General features: G+C 40.9%; 1 protein-coding gene across 3 annotated transcripts in view; it reads right to left on the bottom strand.

Moving 5' to 3' along the window:
- Positions 1-488: 488 nt before the first annotated feature.
- FAM110B (family with sequence similarity 110 member B) overlaps positions 489-27509 on the bottom strand; it is a 111572-nt gene continuing 84551 nt past the window's right edge. For all 3 annotated transcript variants that reach the window (XM_086740847.1, XM_086740846.1, XM_086740848.1), the window contains exons 2-3: positions 19569-19635; positions 489-4271 (exon numbers count right to left, since the gene is read on the bottom strand). In XM_086740847.1, the coding sequence (XP_086596973.1) occupies positions 2857-3969 (1113 nt within the window). In that variant the 5' untranslated portion in view covers positions 3970-4271; positions 19569-19635 and the 3' untranslated portion in view covers positions 489-2856. The remainder of the gene's footprint in view (positions 4272-19568; positions 19636-27509) is intronic.

Below are 27509 nucleotides of genomic sequence, written 5' to 3'. Positions count from 1 at the left end.
TAAAGCGACAAATGAAGGCAATTGTTATCTGCATGTTCAAAGCCTTGCAGACATTTTGCAGCAGATGAGCTTCTCTTGTGATTTCTATTACCGCAACCTCACCAGAGCTGCAAGTTCAGTTGACTGAAGGTCTGGGTCCTGTTGAATCTTACTCACGTGCAAGTTGTTAAGAAGCAGGGAGAGCGGTGTCAGAGCCTCGCTATGCTGCGTGTCAAAGGTGCTGCTTAAGATCTCGGGTGAGGAAACGCTCTCTTACAGATAGCTCACGAGCCTAACCCCCTCGTGGCATTAAAAGGAAATGAATTCAATTCCTCAAGAGCCTACAGCTTCGTAACAAACCACGGGAAACAAGTTCAGAGTACTAGCATATGCTCTAATCCATGTTCCAGTTACAAAGGCTTCTTTATTACTGGTTTTGGCTGACGACAGTTGAGACAGCATGTTTATCATCATTCTTAAAACACTTCAGAGAGAACAATGTGAGTGCATTTTTATTTCAGTTTTAACTTCTTTATTTTGTTGCTGTACAGCTGCATTACACTTGGCTTTAATCCCTTAAGCATTATTTTCCTTGGCAAATAGTCACTGAACTGAGTAGAACTTACTATTGGAAAAATATACTTGAAAGACCAGTGTGATGTCAATGCCAACTGAAACCCATGGAGCTTAAAATGTCACAAATCTGCCTGTAGCTGAAATACACAGCTCCTCATTTTTTTTTTGACTGAACTAGGAATTTTTATAAGTCTTAGGTTGTGAAGCTGACTGTAAAAACCATAGAGTAGCCTCCTGAAACCGAATGTGTGCTTTTTTTTTTTTTTTTTTTTTTTCCCCCCTCCATGAACAATCACTTGGAAAACAATTACATAAAACTTGATGTAGGGTAATTCCATAGGCACCAAATGATTGCGTGGCTCCGCTTCTAGGCCCACCTGCATAAACTGTGGCTATCTGTAATAAGCTGGGCTACGGGCTTCTTAGAGAAAAGATAGAATCCGACTTTGTAGAACATCTTTAATATTCAAATATATAAATAAGCACTACTGAAGAATAATTCAGAAGATTGTGGTGATTCATTATGAACAGATGCCATAAACGGGAACATTAACATTGCTAGGTAAGGAAGAAGCAAGCTATTTTAGGAGTCTTGAAAATCTCTTCTAGTTCTTCAGACAGATCATGCTGCTATAGTTACTTTATAAAAAATTATATTCTGAAAAGCACTTTAGTAAAAGAAACCTTTTACTGGAACTATTATTTAACCAAGACCTTCTACAGCACTAAAACACACTGCAATTGAGTTCCTGATACAGTTTTAAGAATGGGAAGGGTAAAAAAAAAAGAACAAAAAACCTACCGTACCTGCACCAGGAGCTATTTATTAGCGTAACACTCTTTCTTTTAAAGATTTCGTAACAACTGAAGTATATACAAAGTCTTACAGCATTTACACAATAAAAAAGTTTCCTATTAGCTGATGAAGTATAAGGTAGTGCTGCAATTTACTTCAAAGCATGTATACAATAATAATGAAGCAGACCACTGTACTTTCAACTTCTCCGCTACCACACCACCACTGTCAGTTGAAATGACAGTTAATTAAACCACTGGGAAGACACAGATTGTGAAAAGATTTGTAACAGGTTGACCTGCAGCACTAACCATCATAAGGAGGTAAAAAAAAAAAAAAAAAAAAGAAAAAGAATAAGAAAAGCTACATACTGTCATGTTTCTACATTTTCCTAGAGCTGTTACAAACTTTCACAGCCTTAGATATAACATATGCAAGACAACATAATCACAATTTTTCAGATATAGTTCAGCTACTGAGTGTATTTACTTCTGAATAGGAGGCTTGATACATTGATATGGCTGTGTGTTTCCGGTTTTGTTCATTAACTGTTCAAATAGGTCTACAAAAAAAATAAAAGACAGCATGGAGTTTGTAGTCATGATGTGTTTGACTAATAAAGGCATTCAATATCAGCTATAGGATCTAATCATTCCTGTCAAAAGTTTAAGACCAGGAATCTTTGAGTAAAAATCAAACCCACAAAATCCCGTACCTACGCCGTTTTCATCTGTTGACGGCATCCTTCTTTAAGCTTTTCCAACAGGGATAATACAAAATCATTAAAAGGCTTAAACCAACCCAAATGCAAGACTCATTTAGTTTATGAGAGGTCAAGCAGATTCACTAGACTACTTCTGCTGTAAAACTGAGGGAGCTTACCTAGAAAAAAGAAGCCTTTACTGAACAGTCCCTTACTACAAGTAGGGATATATAGTTTAACAACAATACATAATTTAAGAACGTAGCATTCTTTGTCTTTCAGAAAGAGTTTTACATGTGCCAATAATGCACTTTCTACAAGAGATAAGGCTGCTTTGCCTATCGTCACGTGCCTAAACCTCTTATTTTGGCCAATTTTGCTTTTCTTCCCCCCAAAGGTATTCCGTTTCAACGTAGAAACCAGTTACGTCAGTTGACAACATCTGTATTAAGACAAAAAGTGACATATATAAAATCCACAAAGAACCACATAAATACCAAAGAAGTCATAAAACCTTTCCATGTAAACACTTTGATTATACTGAAGCCCTAATCAGATTCTCGTCTTAAACTTTTGGCAGATAATGTGTATGCTTAGCCAGGCTTTGGAGTTAGTTATTGTTCAAGTGGAAGCCAGGTCAGCTCACATGTTGACAGGCATGCAACTTGGAAACATTGCACAACAAGCAACACAAAGAGATTTGAGAAGTGTACAAGACTTCAAGTAGACTTCACAACCCTTCACAACTGAATATTCACAGACAGAGAAACAGTCCTTGCTTTTTCTGTGGTGGATTTTTCTCTCACACATGGGACACTTTCTGTGACTCTCTAGCTTGCTTGATGCTATATAACCACTTGATGATTCTGGCATTCCTTTCAATGGCAGAAATACCGTATGGCACACGGTCATTGGCACTGTCATCGTTTCTAAGGTCACTGTTGCTGTCCTGAGACTGTTCACAGTCTGAGCTAATCATGCTTGCACTGCGAAAGTTGAGGGATATAATATCAGAGTTAGCCCTTGCAAAGTTTTCCATCCCGAGGTTTTCAAGCTCTTCAGGATCCAGTCCGCAGTAGTTAAAGAATCGCTCCACGTCTGCATCGACACGAAAGTATCTGTCGCTTAAGTCTGATTTTGATCGCTGTAGGGAGGGTCTTCTACTAACTCCGCATCCAGACTCGACTGCCTCAATCTCTGGGGATTTCAGGGTGGCGATGGCAGCGATCTTGGGCTTTGGAGGCAGAGGTGGGGCTGAGCTACTGCAGGGTATTGCTTTTAAGGGCTTTGCACTATTTACTTTCCTAATGTCTGAGGAGCTGTGAGAGACATGTAAGAAAGTTTCTGCTGACTGATCTAGGAGCCTTCTGCTGATGTTGGAGCTGCTCTCCTGTGGGCTGCTGCGGCCCTGCGTGGGGTAAACCTTCAAAGATTCGGCAAATGAGTGCCGGTTCAGCTCTGTCGAATCAGCTCTGTGGGGTGGCCAGTTTCGGGGACCATGCTTATGCCCTGAACCTGAGCTGGAGCCTTCGGAGCTATTGATGATGTTCTTTAAAATCTCGAGTTTCAGGTTTTCTCTCTGGACGCCGCTCTCGGTCTTTGCATTGTTGCTGAAGACTTTCAAGGTGGGGCTCCCCAGTGCTCGCTTGGCCGCAGGACAGACTGGCGGCTTCGCCAGCACTGCAGGCTTCACAGGCTCCTGCTTGGCATTGATGACCTCCTGGCTCTTGACATATTTTGCCTTGTCGGCTTCTAGCCTCTCCACTGCGCTCAGTCTTTTTGGATTAGGTTCTGCCTGCCTGCGAAAATAGTCGGGTCCTTTGTTCAGGATGCGGAGAGGAACGGCGGACGTGAAAGTCACGGCAGGGCTGACCGGCTTCACCATGCTACCTGTCGGTAGTGTTTCTGTAGGCATGTTTGGTGGTCTTTCCCCCGCAGCCGTTTTGGATTCTTCTCTGGGATCTCCTAAATGCACGGTGCAGAAACATGTACATTAAGCACAATGAATAGTCGATGAATCCTGGGATCTGAGCGTCAGCAGTAGCGCCTCATCTCACAGCTCATTAAATAACACTGCGTTTCTCTTTTGAAGGCAGCCTTTGTAGGGCAAGGCCACCCGGCACAAGTCCGTATTAGTCCGCTCCAGCGACTCCTTTCTTCTCGCTGAAAGATGCGGGAGTCTCGCCGTTCCCTTTGTGCTCCGCTACCGGCAGTGATCTGAAACGCAGAATAACCAACCACATGTTAGCGAGAGCGCCTGACATCAGAGCGATAGCAACAGCCACCTCCCGGCCCTCCTCTCCCACTGCCGGATGGGATGCAGCCCCCAGCGCACGGGAGGCGATGCTCGGGGTGCCCGTGCTCCCCTCTTGCTCTGCACCCCTGCGCAGCTTGCAAGAAATGTGTTGCTCATCGCTTACAGTATAAGCTTGGATTTATAAAAATTACACTGGAAAAGAAAAAATTTAAGAAACGAAACCCCACCAAGATACAGCCATGCATTTCTGGAGGAAGAAAGGGAAGCAAAATGTGTCGATTCATAGGATTAGACCTATATATCTCCTGAAGATCAATGAAAGAGCACTTTCAAACTAATATCTTTGGCTTTGATTAGTTGACTTGTGTACATATTTTATCTGCAGACCCCAAACATTTTTCTCCTTATAGGCAATGTACTCTGTAAATCTAAGAAATTAAGTGTATCTTTCTTTTTCATTAAATGCTCCAGAAAACTATCTGGTCTAAAAAGCAGAGAGCAAACAGAGACACGTTGCGCTTTAAGCACAATACACAACCTTCCATCATTAATCTAATATAAAATCAACAATTAAAAAGTAGGACGTCTCGCTAAAGCCACCGATTCCAGTTCAAAGTGTCTTTGAACATTAGTCCCCAAAGCGCCAGTGCTCCAGCTGTAAAATCAGGATTTCCAAGTTCTTGCGATCACCTTACAGGCTTATACAGAACAACAAAAAAAAAAAGCTTTGTTTTGTGATGAAAGATTTTGGGAGCACACAAAAATATTTTGCCGGGGTTTGAAAGAAAAACTTGTCTTCACGTTTAGATATAATCATTCCAGCTTTCTACCAAGCACTGAGTGCCAATGAAGTTTACCTTCATCTAAATTATTTTAAGATCCTATCACTTAGGATTGTCACAACAGTGTAAAATCCACCACCATGGATGATGTTACAAGTGCTGTAGCAGTTTTTCCCACATGAGGCACTGAAGGACACTTACCATGGAATCTCCTTTTCAAGCAGTGATTGTGCTAATGGGCCTCATTTGTTTTATTACTGCCCCAATTAAGCTATGCTGCCCTTTTTAATATCCCATTTCTGTTATCGCTGTCTTCTTCAGGGAGAGAAAGGAAAGCAGCTGCTACTTCTGCACTCATCCTAAGGAATTCAGAGCAGCATCCTTCCCAGTGATGACCTGCTTTCGTGTGTACTGCCATCCTATGTGTGCTCACCCATCAATATCCAACTTATTAATATAGGGTGTGCCATCAATACATCGTGTAGACCAAAAAATCCACCAAAAATCTAAATTCCAGCTAAAGATGCACTAACAGCAAAATCTAAACAACCTCAAGCACTGATTCCCAGAAATACCTGATACATACAATTAAATCATCCAAGGTCAAAGCAAGCAAATAAAATATAAAAATGCTACAATGAGATTATAGGAAAAAGCTGAGCTTTCTCCTGAAGGCTCACTGTCACAAGCATTCTTCAAACACAAACTAACATATTTCGGTGGGTGATAAACCAGGCACGTATTCAGTGCAACTGAAAGGGTAGTGAAATGTTAATTAAGCCTCCCTTTCAGTGTTGTTTTATAAATCCTAGCGCTAACTCCTCAGCAGTTCGACTTCCTGAATTTTAACTAAGTCTTTCTGAAAGAGAAAAAGCTCGCTTTCCTCATTTGAATCAACATCTTTATTGGTACTATTTCAAAATTAAGTGTCAAATTTCCAAATGTGCTGAAGGCAATTCTAACACGTATCTGCACACACACATTTCTCTTCTGTACACACAAATCAAATCTTTCCACGTCGTCAGCTCAGAGCTTGATGGCGAAGTGCTTGTAAAAATACCACACTGGCATGTACATTTGATACCTGTGTGCAGAAATCAAACTTATGCGAGAGCAGGGGTCTTGACAGGAGGAAGAAAAACCCTCATACAACCAAAACTCCAATTCTTTGTACTAAACACTGTCACCCAATGGAGTTAATATCACTCAAATAAGCAAGACCACAACCCTCCATTTCCTCCTTGGCCATCGTCATTAAAGGCCACCATGGTCCTGCCCCACAGGACAGCTGCCAACTCCATTCTCCTCCTGGCAAGCGGCTCCACGCACCTCTATGGATCCCAGCTGTGGGAACCAAGGCATTGGATTGGGGCTGCTTTTGGAAGTCTTTCCCCAGCACTTAACAACTTCCTCAATCAGGACAACCCTGGTCAATGCCAGCAAGCATTGCTTAGGAGGCTAAGCATCCACGTTGGCTTCAATGCCACACTTTTATAAGGAAAAAAAGAAGACAAAAAAATCCCACCGTGCATGCATGTTCATCTGAGAGAACATGAGTGCTTGTTTGCAAGCACATACAGGGCCAAGTGCCCTGAAGTCAATGGAAATACGCTGTGACTGGCAATGAGCTTCAGGCATGCCTAGAAAGAAAAAGCAAAGACCTGGTGAGGAGCCAGGGCAGAAATGTCCACTTGGGCCAGCACAGGGGGCCAGGGGAGTAACATCCAGGTGGTTATGTGGCCAGACATGAAGGCTTTGTACCTGTGATACTGCTGGTATAAATTATGGGACATGCAGCTACAAAAAAGGGATCAACTACGGCTTTGTGCGTTGTTTAAATTGCCCCATTTCACCGGGGTGCTGCATTCAAACATCACAGGTAAGTTTATTCAGTACTCTTATCTCAGAGTGCTAAAAATGATTAACCAGACACTAACAGAAAAGAAAGTGGGATGAAAGAGAGGTGGATGAATATAAAGGGCTAATGAAACAACTTCTCCTGCCTGTGCTGGTGATAGCTGCAGCCTAATTCTGCTGCTAGCTGGGAAAGTGAGAGCAATTCCTACCAGCCTCTCTGCTGTCCACAGGCACCTGAAACACAGCAGCAAAACTAGAGAGCCTTGCTACTTCTTAATTTCATTGGTAATGAAAAAGGCTGAGCAGCAGCAGTTCAGCGTAGTCTTGGGTAGACTAAATTGTGCCACTTAAGTTTCCAGTTGCGAAAATCATCACTGCAGCCACAGGGGTACAGAAATGGCTTTCTTCTGGCTTAAACTCCAAAGAAACTCACTGCTTAGGCATCTGAATTTCCCATTGTCAACAGCTCTAGTACCAATTTTGCACTGCAGAAATTCAAAGGCAAATAGGTTTTCTTCACCCACTCCCAGGAAATGTGTGAAATATACTCATGGACCTAAGAAATGGTCCTTTTCCTCTGTTTACATCAATGTCTACTCTGTAGGTGTAATTCTTCCGTGGACTGAACTGTGTTTTTCAGGATTTACTCCAGATTTCTGGTGCTGCTGTTCCTTATAACAACTGCTAGACTTACAAGATTATTTAAAGAGAAGCAAAGCTAAAAACTTCAAACATAGTTTATTTTAATACTATGCATATATTAGTAAAACCTTTCTTAAAGTTCTTACTAACTGAGCTTTCCTAACACCCAGCGACTGTTGCAGATCTGCTGAGTAGAATATAAAACGTACAAAGGGATAGAGGGGTTTTGGTTTTTTAAAGCTGTATTTTCAGCCAGACACTTCAATTCAGGATTCCTTTGCGACAGAGATTCAAAACACTTTTTCATTCTAGGCATCATGCTCTAATCATTCTTAGGTTTGTAATAGATTTGTCAGATAGTCACATTTAAATAACAGACACACTATCCGCGTGACTTAGGGGAGCACAATACAGCCTAGAGCAGCAATAGCTATACAACCAACATCAACTACAAATAAACCCTCAATAAAATATTCTTTCCTTGATTTAAAGCCAGGACAGTAGGAGGATATAAACTATGCAGAAACTTTGGAATTAACAGTTTCATATATTCTAAATATGCAGGTTTTTGAAATTTAAAAGAAATTTATGAACCAGCCCCACTGGCAAGTATTTATTTGTAGTGCTATTAATACAATGTTAGTGTACAATATTCAAGTTTATTTTTTTCTCTCACACCTAAAGCTGCATTCTAAACACAGACTGAATGATGCTAGTGGACAGCAAACAACGCGCTTCCCTCCCTGGTTCCGTGTTGTCCTGTAGCTCCTACACCTTGGCCAAGCTTCAGCCAGTCTTTGCCTAAAAGTATCCACAGAAGAGCACTAAAAGTATTTGAGATGCAACAAAGCAGCAAAAACCAACAGGCCAGGTTGGATTGGGCTCTGAGCAATCTGATCTGGTTGAAGATGTCCCTGCTCCTTGCAGGGGGTTGGACTAGATGACCTTTAGAGGTCCCTTCCAACTCAAACTGTTCTATGATTCTATAACAGTGAAAATGGGGCCCAAATGAAATTTGTGGAGTTTCTGCTCTTGACTTCAGAGAGGACAAAGCTTGACTTGACAAAGCTACAATGAAGCTTGTGCTCTTAATTCATCACTCTGGGACAGTGGATGAAGGGATTTTATAGGAGGTAGGATGAAGGACAACAGATAAATAAAAGCAGGCTGACAGCTTTTACTCTGCTTTCCTTGATATTTAAAGGCCCGTGTCAATTTTATTTTCCAGATGATAAAATATAACTACCACTACCTCAAAATGCACCATAAACATTACATAAAATCCAGCGTAAGTAATCAACAAATGATCTCAACAGGACTCAAAGAGATTACAAAACAAAATCTGCACAGGAACACAGGACACAGATGGAAAATGTCAGGCTCTGCAAATGATGAGGTGCACTTCACAGCTGTGGGTCCCATTATGAAGATGCTGCTGGTTTGTCCCTGCAAAGCCTGTAAGGGAGGGCTTCACTGAGAATGACTTGCTATAGGTCTATGCACTAAGATAGACTAACATGTATGTCTGAACCTGATAAATGTTCTTCAGTGGATAATTGTCACTGCAAATCTCACGTTTGTGTTACTAACTTTAAAAATGCAGGTTAAGCTTAAATAAATTAGGCTTAAATTGACATAAAATAATCCACATCCAGAATGGCAGCAGTATTTCAGTTTTGAAACCAATTTTAGATAAACATGCATATGGGTGTAGACTTGGTTTCACATAATATTAACTGTCAAGATAAAGCATGAGGAGACGGAATAATCTTTCAGATCTACCATGACTCAAAATACTAATGAAAGTGCTGACTTTCAACTCTGCTTCCCCCTAAAATGTGCAACAGTGAACAATAAATGAAGAGCAGTATCTGCTCAAATAGATGTTTAAGCCTTCTGAAGGTCATAAAAATGTGAACTACAGTAACCTAAAATCAAGAGTGGCAGAATTATGTAGAGGTGGGAATTTTCCACCAAGGGGGAAGATAACACCTTTGGCAAAGGCAGTCACTTTTCACTGCTGATGTTTTACTTCCAACCAAAACACTCAAACTACAACTGGCGTTAACTTTGTAATAACTTGCATAGATGAACGTATAATGGGCTGATACTTTACACTAATTCTGCTTTGCTCTGACATCACACTCAAAGACTTTTAAGATAGAACTGTCGGTAAACAAAAACCAGCCACCACTCAGCACTCTTTCTATTTCTCTGTGCAGTTAAAACGATGAGGTTTAAAGCAGAATGCTGCCATAACCAGAAACGCTAACACTGTTATGGGGAAATAGCTTCTGGAAAATCCACGGAGGTACAAATGCCGGGAAAGCAACTTAGCAGCTATACTTACATACTGCCCCTGTAATGCATGCTTAGTGCTCACTGGGAGCTGGATAGAGATGCCTCTTTGAAAGAAAAATCTTCAGAAAGTATTTAGCTTCTTTCTAGTTCTGAAATCCAGCACCGTTACATTTCCTACCCAGCAGCAAGAATCCACTCTCAGCGATACTTGCTTCTGGGTAAATACTGCCCTATAGATGGCCCCCAAACATGAAACGGCTGAGTTCTTTCAAAAGGCGTAGAGAGTTGCACAAATGCAGCTTCTCTTTCTTCCAACTAGATAGTGTAAAAAAAGAAAAAAAAAAGGAATCTTATTATTTAGAGTGATATTACATGCTGTGTTTGTAAAAGTTGTAATGGAAATCAGTTCTGTTTTCTTTGGACTCCTGTGTTACTTACATGATACTGCACTCTTTGGAATAATTTCAGCCTCTCATTTAAACAAAAAGAAGATTAGAAAAGAGCCTAAAAAAGTATAATAAGGAATGCAACTTATTATTACATTCATAGCTCTAGATTTATGTGAATACTTCTATTTCAGTGTGCATTTTATGAGAATGGTTCTCTAAACACAATTTCGGGAGCATCCTCTCTGCACTTTTAGAAATCAACACAACCCCTTTCTTCAATTCAAGATACTTGGCCCTGGTGCTCCATCACATTTCAGAGGTTCATCAGACCCCAAGATAGGTCCCTGCTGCACTGGCTTCCAGCTGTTTGGTCCCCCTTCTGTAGGAAAAGAGGAATTCTTAATTCTCTGATTCTTTATCACCACCTCCTCAAATCGTTACCTCATCACACCGTATCGTTTTTGCAAGATGCAGCAACTCCTGCTCTGCTCTGGTCGAAGGAGCTGTGCTACCTGGACTACGCTTTTCCTTTCTTCTCCTCTACTGATAGGAAAAGCTAGCATATTGTCGTAGTTCAGCCCTGATTGGGACCAGACTACGCAGTCTCTCTCTCTCACTCCCCCCACCCTCCGAGAGAACAGGGAGAGATAATAAAAGAAAAACGGCTCGAGGTTTGAGATAAGGACAGGGAGAAAATCCTTAAAGTTACCGTTACGGGCAAAACAGACTCGACTTGGGGAAAACTATTCATTTATTTCTAAAATTAGCAGGAGAATGAGACAGGGAACAAGATAACCTCCCCCCACCCCTCCCTCTTCCCGGGCTTAATATTATCTCTACTACCTTCCCCCCTCCCCCAGCGGCACAGGGGGGAAGAGGGAATGGGGGTCACAGTCAGTTCATCACGCATTGTTTTACGCCACTACTTCATCGTCGGGGGAAGAACTCCTCACATTCCTCCTCTGCTCCTTCGTGGGGTCCCTCCCACGGGCCACAGTCCTTCGTGAAACTGCTCTGGTGTGGGTCATCTCTTCCACGGAGTGCAGTTCCCCCAGAACAGTTGTCCCAGCGGGCCCTCCACGGGCTACAGCCTCCTTCAGGCATCCACCTACCCCAGCGTGGGGTCCTCCATGGGCAGGTGGATCTCTGCCCCTCCGTGGACCTCCATGGGCTGCAGGGGGACAACCTGCTCCACCATGGTCTTCAGGCTGCAGGGGAATCTTGGCCAGGAGCAGCATTACTCCTCCCCCTCCTTCTTCACTGACCTTGGCATCTGCAACCATTCCTCACAACAGGCTGGCAGACACCTCTCAGGATTCTTTTTACATCTTATTCACTTCTCATCTCCTCTCCACTTCTTGCAACTGGGCTGGGCCCAGTTGGGCCCAGTTGGCTGCGCGGCAGGCCAGAGGGTGAGGCCTGCAAGGCCCACAAGGCTCATGCCTCCCCCTCTCTGCCCCCACTCAGCTGCTTCACATCTTCTCCCCTTTTTTTTTCCTGTTTTCCCCTTCTTAAATATGTTCTCGCAGAGGTGTTATCATGGGACATTCTGCTACCAATTGGCTCAGCCTTGGCCAGCAGCGGGTCCGCCCTAGGCCCGTACGAGTCCACTGAACAAAGGGGAGCGACTTCTAGCAGTTTCCTACAGAAGCTGCCACCTTAGGCCCCCCCTCACTAAACAAAACCAGAACACATCTCATCTCCTTGCTCCCAACAGCTGTCCTTCACAGCCATGCTTGGATTCAGCATCCTGGAAAACTACTTTTTTTTCTTAGTGGTAAAATTTTCCATGTGTAAAAAAAATATACATATAATTGATTGGGGGCTCATTGCTGCACACTGGGTGAAAAGAGAGGGAAGCAAAACAACAAAACTTTTTTAATTATGAAGCTCAGCAAAAACGTTCTCAACAGAACGCTAGTCATTTTAGTTCACATCTCAAATCCGTGGTAATTCTTAACAAGTCCATTTTAGGAGTGAGATGTATTTTAAGCTACTCAAATCCCTGTGGTAACAGGTTCAGGTTAATCATATACACTAGTGAAGAAGGAAATAAGAATCTTCTATCTGTGGAACTGCAGAGATACACCTGCAAAGCACTGTCCTTCTAGTATGCTGCCTCACTAGCAGGATTTGCAGACTCCACACATCAGTCACCCATGTGGCCCATGACCACACAGCAAAATTTGACATCCTCTGCCCTGCAGAGAACAACGAAAGCACAAGCATGATCAGTAAACAGGCAGGTGGGAAACAGCTCAGTAACTTCTGCAGCATCCCTTACAAAAAAAAAAAAATAACTCAGCTATGGAACATACATTTTGACAGCAATATTTTCAAAATGCTAATTGTGGACTACTTAAAACACTGAGGTAAACTAAACATAGTCCTAAATTCTTTAAGTGTTTGAAAACTTGTATGAACATTAAAGCATTCTAGTGCAGCATACTTGTCATCACCAGAGCAACTATGGGATGAGACTTGGTCTTAACTTGCATTATGGAATGAACCCTAAAACATAAGTGACCTTGGCTTAGAGGAACTTCTGCATGTAAACTTGGAAATACTAAGAAATCAAGCCAGACTTAAATAGATAAAGTGAAAAGCATAGCTTTTCAAACTGAAAGTTTATATTAAATGTGCAGTGTGTCTACCAACACGGCCCTTGTAGTCAAAAGCTTGAGGACCCATGATCAGTTGACTTCAGCAGGTTCACCTTCATAGCTACTGCTGCAAGAAAACATAGCTTTCCTTGGAAATCTAGCACCTCGCTTCACGTGAACCTGTAAAAGCAACTTCAAGCTGAGCACTGAAAACTAACGAACACTGAAACACATACACCTAAAATGGCAAATTCTGTAGGGAAACAAGTCTCCACTATTTCACATTCACCATTTTAGTGACAACAATGTTCATTTTGTCTTGGGTAGCTGATGTTTAGGCTTGTATCTCACCCTGAAGCATGTATTCCTCTGTCAGTATTTTCTTCCTTAAACTAATAAATTGAGAATCACTTTTGAGCATTTCTGTCTGAGTGCACCACCTCAGCTATGTCCTGGGGCTAAGCCTGATGGCTAATTCCCAAGCTATAGAGGAACCATGGATTTCCTTGACCGCTCATTCACACCGTCTTATCAAGCAGGTACCTGCCAGCCCTAAAAATGCAGTCAGGGATGACGAGGATGACAAAGAAAACTCCTTTTCCCCTGCCTGACTTGGAGTGCAGACTGGAAGCAGCCCTCCAGGACAGATGCTCAAAGTACTAGGCTATACCATATGTAGAGACAGGTCCTTCTCCAGCACTTCTTTTCAAAGATTTCCACTTAAAAAAAAAAAAAAACAAAAAAAAACCAAAAAAAACCACGAAGGAAAGAGTAAAAAAGCTTACATGGGGAAAACTTACTTGGTAGGGAAATTTGGTTACTAACCCTGTTCCAGTGCAATTCAGTAATTTCTAGCAAGTAGGACATTTCAGCTGAAATAGGAAGAGCCACTCAATATTCCATCAACTGGTTCTTCCTCAGGAGGTGGGAAACTTCCCCCAATTCGAGGACTGGGGATTTGATCCCATCTCCCATTTCTCAGAATAGTGCTGCAACCTCTGATCTCATGGACAAAAATGGATACCTGCTGCTGCTGCCAGCTCCTTTCCAGGGGAAAAGAAAAAATTTACCAGACTCTGATATAAGAGGCCAAAAGCTCTGACAACTGAAGTTGCCATATTTAGACTCTTATTTACTGAGAAAAGTTTTCAAAAACTGTTTACAATGATAAATGTTTTAAAGGAACATAGTATCATAGGTATAAACAGATTTTATTTGAGGAATAACAACAAATCCACAATGAAGACAGCTGCAATTAGACACTCCCTTGCAGTTACTAACCCCGCAGAACTCCAGAAATGTTCAAATACACGAAGACTCAAATTAAACAAATACAAGCCCACAAAGCAGAAACAATCCCAACAATTTATGCTTTAAAAACCCCAAAACTATAAAGAGCTATTATAAATGGAAAAAATACATCATACTTAGAATTTCCTTTCCTTTAGTCAGAGATTTAATTAGTAACAGAAACTTTTAAAAATACTTATTTGCAAAGTTTCAAAACAAAGCTGTATCTTTCTGAAGTTTCTTACCTGTTGCGAAAATATATTTGAAAGAAATAGTGCACAAGCGTATGGAATATTTCTTACAATATTTACCAAAGTTTTACAAGCAAGAAATCAGAAAGTCATATAGATTATCTATATTTAAATCTTCTCTCTCTTATTTTAACAGCTTGCTCTTATCTTGTTATATGGAAAATTCTTTTCAATAAACTCTATATACTAACACAATCATTTCATCTTTAGAAATTAATATTAAAATATAGCCAATTAAGGTATTTTACTGATATTAAGAACCTGCAAGACAATTTTAACAGGCAGTAGAGTAGGCACAATTAAAAACAGAATATGAACATATGAACATACGAATGCTGCTAAAATCAGCACCATTAGAAAAATGATAATGTTCAGCCAGTGGAGTACAATAGAGTGGCCTAATTCTGACAAATGAGGACTCTGAGCTACTCTTCTGATTAGCTGTGGGGTCTTGTTTGTCAAAACTCTTTGTATTAAACAGCCTTTTCTGTAACACGAGATATTACTGCAGTAAGGTCAGCATGGCTATTTAAAAATAATTTCTACACCATGTTTGCCCTGAGTTAACCATTTCTGACCACTGAAACTCTACATATATGAAATATTGCCCATTTATTTTTCTTAAATAAATGCACTATAAAAGTTTTGACTATGTAAAAACAGATCAGGTCTTTTTAAAGTCATAGAATCATAGAATGGTTAGGGTTGGAAGGGACCTTCAAAGGTCATCTAGTCCAACCCCCCTGCAAGGAGCAGGGACATCCCTGACTAGGTCAGGTTGCTCAGAGCCTCATCCAGCCTGGCCTTGAACGCTTCCAGAGATGGGGCCTCCACCACCTTTCTGGGCAACCTGTGCCAGTGTTCTATAACCTGCATCGTAAAAATTTTTTTCCTAATTTCTAATCTAAATCTACCCCCCTCTATTTTAAAACCATTACCTCTCGTCCTATCGCAAAAGGCCCTACTAAACAGCCTATCCCCATCTTTCTTGTAGGCCCCCTTGAGGTACTGGAAGACCTCTATCAGGTCTCCCCGGAGCCTCCTTTTCTCCAGGCTGAACAGCCCCAACTCTCTCAGCCTGTCCTCATAAGAGAGGTGCTCCAGCCCTCTTATCATCTTTGTGGCCCTCCTCTGGACCTTCTCCAACTGGTCCATGTCCTTCTTCTGCTGGGGGCTCCAGAACTGGACACAGTACTCCAGGTGGGGTCTCACCAGGGCAGAGTAGAGGGGGAGAATCACCTCCCTCGACCTGCTGGCCACGCTTCTCTTGATGCAGCCCAGGATGCGGTTGGCCTTCTGGGCCTCAAGGGCGCATTGCCTGCTCATGTTAAGCTTCTCATCCACCAGCACTCCCAAGTCCTTTTATAATAATAAAAAAAAAAACCAACAAAAACAAACCGCACATGATTTACTGCAGTGTTCCAGGGCACTGCAACCTTCAGAGCAACTCCATGAATAGTATCTTTTATTTTTGATTGGTAGAGCTATGTTTTTCTCGAGATAACTGGACATTTTCCCATACCACGGGACAGTTCATTCCCCTTTTCTCCAACCGCAATCCTAGAGATACATGGTGTTAGAAGTCAAGAAGGAAAATGAAAGGAGTGTATAACACTATGTCTTGAAGACATGTCTGTACACTTAGGACATCTTCAAGCAGGTGGTTAAAAATACCAATGTTGCCACTGAAACACAATGCAATTTAGGTCTTCAAGTGTTATTATGATGTTGCAATGAATGATAGAGCTGTAAAACCCAGCACAAGTACTTACACTGTATGTGCATGGCTTGATGACATGTTTGCGTGTGTCACCCCTTAGACTACACTGGCTGCATTTACTAGAGTTGTTGAGGTGTTAGCTACTAGAATGCACTGAGTGTATTTTCCTCTTAATTGCCGCATTAAAAATATGTGCCCACCAAGTTCACATGTTAAAACTACAGATCTTCACAAACTGTTCACAACCTATTTAATTGAAGATGAATATCCAGTTAGCTACTTGTTAATGAGCATCCAAGCTTTTGTTTAATATCCAAGCTTGATGCTCAAAGTGTGTTTTCATATTACTGACATTTAATGTAATGACTCTTGACTAAAACAATGTTCTTAGATGCTTTTAAGAAGTCAGACACTCCAGACAGCACACTGAGTAGTTTTTGCATACCTGAGGGCCCTGATGAAGTTATGATGATGATGGAAATTCTTCCTGGCCACAGCTTTTAAGAAACCATAAAAACCTCACTGTCTTAAAGAAAACAAAAACTGTACCGAGTTGTAATCAGTGCATTTAATCAAGCAGAGAGGGAGACATTGCAGAGAGGGTTCAGGCATCTCAGCTCCAACGTAAAAAACAACCTGGAATTGGGAGTGTGGGTATGGGTCGACAGACCTGGAACTGGGAGTGTGGGGACAGACACAAGAGCAATAAATGGCAAGACATAGAGAGGCAGAGCAGAAACGCAATCACCAGGAAAAAAGTAGAGCAGAAAAGGTGGTGGGAAGAGAAAAGCGGGGCACTGAACAATGGGTTGGGAAGCAGAAATAGATTAAAAAGACAGAGAAAAAGGAAGAGACACTTCAAGTGCTCTTCCTTATCACCTCCCTCACAGTTCCTATGTCCCACAGAGGGAATAGAGCTGGTATAAGGGTGCAGTGGAGAAGGGTATCATCCAGTGAAGATCCTCCTGAAGCAAAGCTCCCACCAATCCAGGCCACTTTTGGGTTGCAGTTGAGAAATAAGTCTTCTCCTCTCTCCTACAGCCTCCATGCCCAGAGCAGACTGTCCACCATGCCTAGTAGGCTGGTGGCAGAGGAGCTGGCACTGGGATGGCTGTCAGGAGGAGATCACAGGAGGATACCAGCCTTGGAGCCCTGCACATTTCAAGAAGAAAATGAACTGTGGAGGAAATCCAGTCAACCAGAAACACTGGCCAGTCAACTGAACGAGTGCAGAGGTTTGCTGTAGCCTCCTCAGTAAATCCAGTTCTTCCTTTTGGCATTGCTTCAGCTTGCTTTCACGTCCTTTTTGTGTGCTGAGACACACAACAGGATTGACCCTGGGGTGTCTTGAACCAGGGATGCTCTCAACCCTGTCCTCACAAGTGCCTGAGACTATGGCATACAAAGATTGCTTAAATTGTTTCTCCATTTCTAAGCTCCTTTATAGTATCAGACTACCTTACCTCACCATTGCTATATATCTGTTGTCTTCTCAGAGCTGTGATACACAGCCACATTAATATGTTCTCCCTCTCCTGTAAACAAAGCAAAATCTCCAAACAGGGAATTATATACAGGATTGAGTATGACTGCCTAAAACAACAAAGGAAATTTCTCTCAAACTCAGAAATTGGATGCAAGTATCCCAAGCTTGTAGCTACTGCTTCACCCCAGTAAATTGTTACTTCTTTAGAGATTATTATCAGCGAAGTTTTAAAGTTGGTGGATCTAGAGAAAATGAACTTGAACAACACAAGGCCAAGTTGCCTATGCCAGACCAATTGTGAAATCCAGGAAACAAGGTACCAAGCCTTAAGTGAGAACATGTGGTGTCTGTTTTTTCATCCGCCTGTGCCTGCTGTGTAAAGGTAACCTCTCCCGGCCAGCCGCCCTGCCAGCACACTGTCCCCATCACCACTGGGAAACCAAGTTCCTCCAGCAAAGTTGTTGTTCCTCACCCACCAGCATCAGCTCATCACTGATCTGGGCCAGTTTCAATGCATTCTGTAAAAGCTAACAACAAGGGAAGGCTGGCTGTGTCACTGCAGCCAGGACCAAATGCTGCCTTCATCATAAATCATGGAACCAATCTTTTCCATTTGTAAAACAAGTAATATATCTCCAGCACAACTACAGATACACCAAACATTGAATTCCCTTTTTAAGAAGGCAGAAATAAATCCCATATGGCATGACATCAGGAAGTTAAAAACAAGAAATGTGACTGTGAAATTAGTGTAGGTTAACTTGTGACCACAAAACTAACACAGATCACTTACAAAGCTTTGAATGCTCCTGGTGCCAGTCCTTGGCATAGCCAAGACAGTTTTGCTGCCTTTAATTTCATAGTACAACGTGTGTGGAATGTCAAGTTCCCAGTCTCTTCAGCTGACAGAAATGGTTTCTGAGATCTTTTCCACATTCTGGGAATAAATTTTGACCCTTAAATTAGCCATGCATACTCTCAGATTTAACATTTCTGTCTTGAAATAAAACAACAATGACAATTGTTAATTTAAGACCCCCTATGATGCAAATTTACATTCTGGAGCCGAATACGGTGATTGGAAACAAATGAACACAAAACACCTTCTACTGTGTGTAATTAAAACTATGTATTAGCGAAGAGTGTTGCTGATTTGATACATGATGCATCAGACATTAATTACTGATTTTTTTTTCCTACAGTGAAATACCAGAAGTGTCCTACTAGTCTTTCAAGAATTGTACAATCATTGGTACAAAGTGTCACATGTACGGTGGTTCCTGTCCCCTCCTGCCCTCTTTGGTTTCAGCTAGTTTCCTCTTACTCACCAAGGATGAAGCTACTCGATGTATGACATTTTTCCATTATTCCTGACACTGGATTTCCCCCTTTTGTTGAGGAGCTTTAATGATGAATAGAAGATTTTAAATCTTAATGCTCATCTCCTGCTCAGAGATGTTTAAGCTTTCTTCTATTTTTGAGCATGTTAGTAATAACCTGATAAATAACAGAAAGCTCTGGAGGACTAAGGCTAGAAGCGCTCACTTGCACTGAAGGTTTCTGTAACAAAAAGTTAATGCAATCTGCTGAATGGAAAGATTGTAACCAAAGTATAGGTTGGGAATAACAGACCGGGAAAAGTCTGGAACTACTGTATATTTCCAGGAAGGATTCTGCCATGTTGACACATACATTGCTGTGTGATTGAGGCTAGCAAAAGCAAGCCTCAATCTTTCCTAAACACTACTGAAGGATATATTTGCAACTAATGAATCTGCCAATCTCATCAATCAGTAAATGGCAAGGAAGAGAAATTCAGAAACTACCAGAAAATACCTCCCAGAACAGAAGAAGAGCACATAGTAAAGTCTTTTTGGAATTGCCCTCCTGTTATCAAACCCCAGGAAAAACTGTGCATTTTAGTTCAAAAAGGTACCTGTAAAAGTGCAATGCCAGACTCTGGCCCACGCTCTGAACAGAGGAATGTAATGCTCCAGGGGATTCTGAAAAAAAGAAGAAAAACAAAATATCAAAAAAGGGATTTAAAAAGACCCAACAGAGCAGCAATGCATCAGGCACGTACACATCAGTGCTGCTGTGACACTGGAGGTCATGGAAACCAGATGCTAAGGCTGGTCCACGCCACGAGAAGGCAGGGGAAGAAACACAAGGCAGCAACAAGAGCAACCATGGCTATTTCACATGAAAGATGACATAAGTGACACAATGATCATAGCTGCACACCGGAAAAGCTACGAGCTATGCTAGTAACAACTAATTAAAAAGTCATTTGGGAAGTCTCAGAACAGAAGCTCACATATGCCACAGTATCCGACGTGCGAGATGAAACGCAGCCATGCTGTGTGTCAATGTATAAATGCAAACAGGACCCAATTTCAAAATGAAATTTTTAATTCCCTCATGAAGGACAACACAAAATGATGCACTTTAAGTTCTCGTTATAGATAAACAATCCCTTTTGTTTTGGTTTTGGCTATTTCCAGATGAAGAAGAGAGAAAATACTTTTAAAAAAACCCAAAACCATCACTCTCAGCTACTTTGCAAGTAACGGAAAAAAAACATCAACATGTTAACGTTAGTGTTACTTCAGGGTAGCTGCTAGTTGATTTTGACATAAAAACAGGGAATCTAGAATGATGATCTACTTTTAAATGTCCTCCCATACTCAGAGTTAAGGTCAAAGAGCAAAAAGTTTGTGTGCTTATGCCCCCGCCGCCCCCCACCTCCCTGCCAGGTGCTACAGAAACCTGACAGGATATTTTCCAAAGTAACAACCACGACAAAAAACTACTACTAAATTTTCATACATCTATTAGGAATTAGTTATTTATTTTTCAACACATATTTGAAGTGACTATCCATGGAAGAACTATAATGTTGAACTGGTGGTGCAAAATTACTAACAAATTATGAATTTTGCTATTTTTATTAGCCTCTTCCCCTTTTCAGAAGCACTTATTTTAGACAATGCTTTTTTAAACTATGGCAGTAATATATTTACAAAACACTACTCCTTTCTAGCCAGTCCATATATGTTTCACGTCATACGCAGTCTCTTCTCCTTTTTCTCTCCAAAATTATTAGGTACTTTTTTTTTTTGGATTTAAATCAGTTATTAAAAACCATGCAGAAAAAAATCCAAACCTTTGTATTTTGTGTCACCTGCTAAAAAGATTTGTAAATATCTTCATTATACAATAGGCTGACAGAAAAGCACATAATTTAAAATTTTTGAGATTATTTTCCTATAATTAATTATTCGTAAATACAATAGTTAAGGGAAAAGTAAATCTGTGTATTCCTTTGGCAGCCAAACGGCTCTGCTGTAGGATGCAGCCTTCCTCTGCACGTTTTTGTGCAGGAGGGCACTGATGCAGTAAGATTAGAAGCAGTTTTCCTAACCCTGCTACGAGGCTGGTGACACTCAGCAGAAGGGTAGAAATGCCAAGCTGAGGAAGACTCTCCATCGCAGTGGTTTTTTAAAAGAGCTCCAAAACACAGACAACATGTAAGGGCACGCACAAGAAAAAGTTTTCTTATTCCCATATCGACATCTATACACTTAATTTTTTTTATTGACACAAGTATACAGACATAAACACTCACATATATATGTTTTACTCCAATACTACTAATTCAAACGGACTTGAAAACTATTCATGAGGTAGTAGCTATACACAAAAATAAAGTCCTTCAAAATTTTTGCAAGACTAGAAAAGTTTCTATCACTTCTTCAAAATATGTAACACTTATGTTAGATTTCTATTTCAAACAGCAACAGGGATCAACACATTTATGATGTGACTGTCAGTGTGAACTATATAGTGGAATATATTCTTGTTTAGTAATCAGCAGTGTATACCATTTAAAAAATGTGTAGCCTATTGCATCTCCTAAGTGCCAGAAAGAGGTCACAGTAATAAAAAGTACAAGTATTAATACTGGAGTAGCTCTCGTACAGCGGGCTGCCACAATCCTTTGGTTCCACAATAAACATACTGCTCCAGGTCTCAAGGGTTTCTCCAGAGCGCGTGCATTAACCTGTGAAATCACTAGGAAGGGATGCACCACACGGGCTTCACGGAACTCAGATACGGACCCAGGACAGCAATGACCACAGAAGATACACAATGAAAACCCAAGCAGATTAATGTTCTGCGCAGCTTTTAAGCACATGACTGGTTTCAACGCTCATGCTACAGAATAAAACAGCAATAACTCCATTTAGCATCCGCAAAAGTGCCGTGACAAAACTGTTAAAGGATAAGGCTGATAGGGTAATATGGAGTCAGACCAAGTACTATCTGAGTTCTTCAATACGACATCACAATATTCTGCAGTCTACGCATTTCATGCAGAGATGGGACCAACCATGAAGCACCACTGCGGACAATCATCTGTGAGGGCTCGGGTGCTTCCGCTAGAAGGGAGAGCAAATCCTCAGGCAGGTGGCACTGGATTTTGTAGGTGCACAATGAACAACCCACAGTAGAATCATACATGAATTGCACTGTTTTAAGTGGATGAACTGTTCTCGTAACAGATCTCCACTAGCACTTTAGCAGACCAGCACAGTGCCCTTCATGACACATTTTAGACAAAGTTCTTAATCAAGACAACATCCTTGAAACAGTTTAGAGGGACCAGGTACACTACAGTGAATATTTTCAAACATAAACATGCAACTTCAAGAAAAAGTTGAGAAAATGAAGAATATAGCATAAATCTCAGTAGAAAACATGAGTGAGGACTTGTTGGGACAGCTAAAGGCACCAAATTCTCCTTTTCCAATTAATTATACTGTTTTACTATAAGAGGTGTCACACGAATATTTCTCAAGTTCAAATAGGTCATGCAAGTATAATTCTAATGTCTTTAGAAAAAACTCATCCCTTCCACATGCACTATGCCAGATCTCTGTCACAAACTTTTGGTTCACTCACCTATCTCCCTGTCCAGCCCAACCCCAATGCAGAGCAACCCAGAAAGGCCACCAGCAAATAATGTGTGCTTGTCTTCTCCACGAGGCAGAAGGAAGGTGATAAGGAAACAGCTGCACCATCCCATACCCTCTAGGGAATTCATAGTACAATACGTGGCCAGCCTTGGCTTGAAAGAGCCCAGGTACTTGTGACTAAACCATTAGCAAATGCCTGGCCTCCAAGGAGGTAACAGAACTTACAGATGGCAACCGATATAATTGATTCTTTGGTGGTTTTTTAACTCTTTCCTGGATTTCTTCTTGGACATGGAGGTCAAGGATTTAATTTCTCTTGCAAATGTACAATTCAGATGAAAATACAGTTAGGCAAGCTGCCATACAGTTTTACACTGGACGCTAGTAGAGTTTGAAAATATTTGCTAATACGTACGACTACAGAGAGCTCACTGCTTCTCCTGGTGATGCACAGACCTACCTGCTTCCTACAGGCAGGGTACAACAGGGCACCCTGCTTGGCACGGCTGCCGCAGCGTGCACTGTCAGCTGGGCACAGTTACCACTCCATTTATTTCTCATTGCTTCTCTTTCTTAGACTTCCCCCCTCCCTCCCCCCCTTTAAGTAACTTAACTAGGCCAGTGCTAGCAGATTAGTATCACCTCAACAGGAAAGACTGGTCGCCACAATATTTTGATTTGGGAACAATAAGTGGTCCCGCAGTACTTCTCCTAAAAACCAATAACAGACATGCTGATAGAGTGCCAAAAACACCGTAGCTGATACCCATGCAAAGAACTGATCAGTCACTGGCTCTTACTAGACAAGTGCGTGGGATGTAGTTGAACTCTGGCCTCAATGTAAGTCTTTAAAGTAACTGTCCTTATCTTTCCAATTTTCTTAAAAAAAAAAAAAAAGAGAGAAAAAAGAAAGATAAATAAAAAATAAAAAAGACTTTAAGACATTTCAGATCTAAAACAGCACAAGGAAAGCTGATATCAGACTTCTCAAAATCACAAAAATCCATGAAAGGGAGCCATGTCAGGAGCTACCTCCTGAGCTTCAGCTGGAAGATGTACCCTCCTTTGCACGGGCAGAAAATGCCTAACACCTGGACAGGAAGCACCCAAACCAAGACAAACTGTGGATTAGAGTTAAGACTGTAAAAAAATAGTAGTTTCTTCAATATTTTTCAAATCTACCAATTGTCTGAACTGTCACATTCTCCTCTGAATGGACATTTCTCTATTGCTTTTTTCTCTATAAAATCCCACAGTCTCATTCAAATTTGTCTCCAAAAAATCCTTCTGAAATGCCTAGGAAAAAACACTCCACAATGGCTGGGCAGCTGGCATACCACAATTGCTCGTTATCCTAATTTCAACAGTCTCTCTCATCTGCTGGTGAAATCAAGGTCAAGTGAAAAACACTAACAGCCGCTACAAGAAGATCTGGTGATCTCAAAAATAATTTTGCAGTTAAATAAATTCTAAATATTTCTACCATTTTCAGGTGGGGCTTTTTTTGTTTTTATTTTTTTTGTGTGTGTGTGTTTTTGTTTTTTTTTTTAAATTATCTGGCGAGCAAAAGGATATGCAAACTGTTCAGGAGGAGTGGTGCTCTTTTTCAAGACTGACTGACTCGAGGAAATCCATAGCCAGGCTAGGTCCTGTGCTGGCAGGACCAAAGCTGTCCTTCCATCTGTAGTACCAGGATGTTCTAGTGACAAGTCATGCTTAGAAGACATTAAATAACGTGTCTCTTCATAACAGGGTTGAGACCTTTAGGACTAAGACCTTTAAGACAACATACAAAAATAAAGATTTATTTCTCTTTCTGGCTAGTATCCATACTTATTTCTGTGGATCAGCCTTATCTCTAAAGATACCTGATCCTTCTGATGTCATGTACACTTCCATCAGTGGGGCCAGAAAACTCCACTTTGTCCCACCAGCGGTCCCTTCAGATGGTTGCTTGCAATAAAAAACACTATGCTATGAGCAAAAAGGACTGTGGGGCCCAGATCACTGAGCACTGTGACTGATACTGCATATTTGAAATTTCAAAATCTCAAAGGAAGGTATCAACAATGCGTCTGACATGCAAGCAAGATCCCGGTGAGAATTTTAAAAGGGAGAAAGAGGCTAGCCTAACATCTGGATTTCTTATTTGAGATACATCTGAAGAATGAAGGAGACATCTCACCCTGGATGCTATCAGTAGAGGGACACATCTCACAACGAATTCTCAAAGACATTGCCAAGGACACGTCTTCTTCAGCATCTCAGAGCATGGTGAGCCCAGTGCCTGCAGTACGCATACAGGCACCATGGTGAGCATACAGAGAGCGTACCCAACTCTCGCTATTTTTACTTGCTGGAAACCAGGGAGCAAACTTCCTGAGCCAGTTTCTGGCTTTTCCTTAGACATCCACAACCTGAGAATTGCCAGCTTATCTCAGTTTAGAATCAGAGATTTGAATCTTAATGAAGAATAATTAAAACAAAGAGTGTTTCTCTTTGCTGACGGAAACTGAAATGAAAGAAAAATGGTATGAAATTACATAAAACAAGTTTCAAGTAGGCAACACTTGGCAACATCATGACAACTAAAAGCACCTTGCACTCTGCCCTCCTTATGAAAAGCTAAAATATTTATACCTAAATATACTTTCCATAGCTGTTCTGCTTTTTGCTTTCACCCAGGTTCAGTGAAGTCTTGACCCTTAACAGTAAAACCATAGAAACACCACAACAGGAAAAGTGAAAACCACACATGCAACTTTATTTGAACTATCTGGATGACAACAAACCTTAATCAGGGTACCACACACTAACATGTGCAGACATACAGAGAGGAACACCGTGTGCCCAAGCAGTAAGCTGGCCAACCTGTAAATGAATAGAGAGGGAGCTCCAAGCTGCAGCTGGTGCTTTGCTGAGGAGCACACAGTGCGTGTAATGCAGCAGGTGGTTGGAAAGCGCTTGCACAAGTTGCACGACATAACAGCTTACTTTCAACAGGTTTCCCATGACTGAAAACACAAGATGGAAATTGTGTTCAACAACCTCCCTGTCATCTATCTTTGTAAAAATATTCACTTCACTCCTTTTTTTAAAAAGTTACCATAACAAGGGAAACAAAAAAAAAAAAAAAAAAAAAAGACCACCTCAAGCCTTGAGACAGTTCCAGAGCCACAAAAGTTAAATGGAAATTTTTAAAAGAATGAAATTCAAGTCATTACTGACATTTGCCTGCATGAATCATGGAGAAAATTTGCTGGCTTTAGTATTGCCAGCAAAAGGTGACTTGAAAGGTTTGATGGTTTATGTGACATACTCATGTCTGGATGTGCCATCTTCTTATCTCATTCAAAAAGTGTACCTGGTGTTTTCCACCACGGAATCCTCCATTTCTCCACTTGTACACATTGTTTGTTTGTTTGTTTGTGTTTTGTTTTTTTTTTTTTTTTTGCTTAAAGTCTCACAAAAATTACAATTAACAAAAAATTGCAGGTAGCCTCTCATTCTGAGAGTTAATATTGAACAGATGTTTCAGCACATCTAATTGTACTCAGTTTTGCCTAATCTACCACAAAAGAAAACTGAACTTTGGAAATTAACAACTGTAATTGGAACACATCTGAAGCCTATTACCTTTCTCAACAGTTACTGTATATAATACAGTCAGAAAAACATCTTTATAAACAGATACACTTTTGCATAATTTTTACAAAAACGGGAATTCAGGTACTGAAAAGGTTAGGCCCATACTTTTAATGGAAAAGGTTAATTAAGCCTAAATTCAGAGATTTTATGCATCTTTTGAGGAGGTACTTAGCATCCACAAGTTAAACTGTGATCATGAAGAAGTAGGTGCTTGGTATCTCTGAAAATCAAATGTAGCAATTCAAACTGGAACATACAAAGTTAAAGGCTACCTTTTGAAAAACTGGACCTCACACCTTTGCTTCATGAAGCAAGCACCATGCAAATGTAAGGAATACAGTCCACTCCTCCTAATATCCCTGGTCCATCACCCTTGGCAGCAGCTCATACGCATCTGTTGCCAACACCACTCGGTGAAGAGGTGGAGATGAAAATAGGACTCAGCTACATATGTGCTCTAGTACCAAAAGGGGATTCTTGCTTCCCCTCTACAAAAAAAAAATACCCCTTTGATTTTTATGCAGTTACCTAATTTAATTTCGCTGTGCATATTAAGTCTTCTGATGTCTAGCTGTTTTATGTTCAGCTCAAAATCAAAAGAGCATACACACTCATAAATGCCCCTTTCATTAAAAGAAACCAAACCAAAAAATAAGACAAGGTTTGTCATATGTAAATATATCCCCCGCTCTACTTTAGCTGTTTCCTCAATTCAATCAAGGAGAAGAGATCATGCATATAACTCCTAACTAGGTCACAAACTCTACCTTTCTAATGTTTTATTCATATACCTTGTAAAGGGATGCACATTATATGTCAAGGTCCAAAAGGAGCATCATGCTCTGAGCAACAGTTCTTTGAGAATGGATTGATATTGTGTTGGTATTACTCTGGTTCAGGGAGGGACAGACCCAATTTCTTCAGTCAGTGAGAAATAATAACATAAAATCAAGCTGGCAATCTCTTGACATACTATGTGTTTTAACCTCTAGTGAATAGATCCTTGATGAGTCTGTGGATTATTCCAGAGGAATTATCAGAAATACCTATAAGATCAAAATGTTTTGTCCGAAGTCTAAATTCACCCTACAGAATTCATACATACATTAGACAACATTTAATGGTCTGCCCATCAAAAAAAGTTGAAACCTGCTGCTTCGCATTATGTACTCTGAAATCCAAAAAGTTTTTAGAATATATACACAAAATAACTGTGTGCGAATTTTCAGCTGGAAGATAATGGATTTCTT

The sequence above is a fragment of the Chlamydotis macqueenii genome, chromosome 2, assembly GCF_036417535.1.
Source record: "Chlamydotis macqueenii isolate bChlMac1 chromosome 2, bChlMac1.mat, whole genome shotgun sequence".
Lineage (NCBI taxonomy): Eukaryota > Metazoa > Chordata > Aves > Otidiformes > Otididae > Chlamydotis > Chlamydotis macqueenii.
This window is presented reverse-complemented; position numbering and strand designations above follow the sequence as displayed.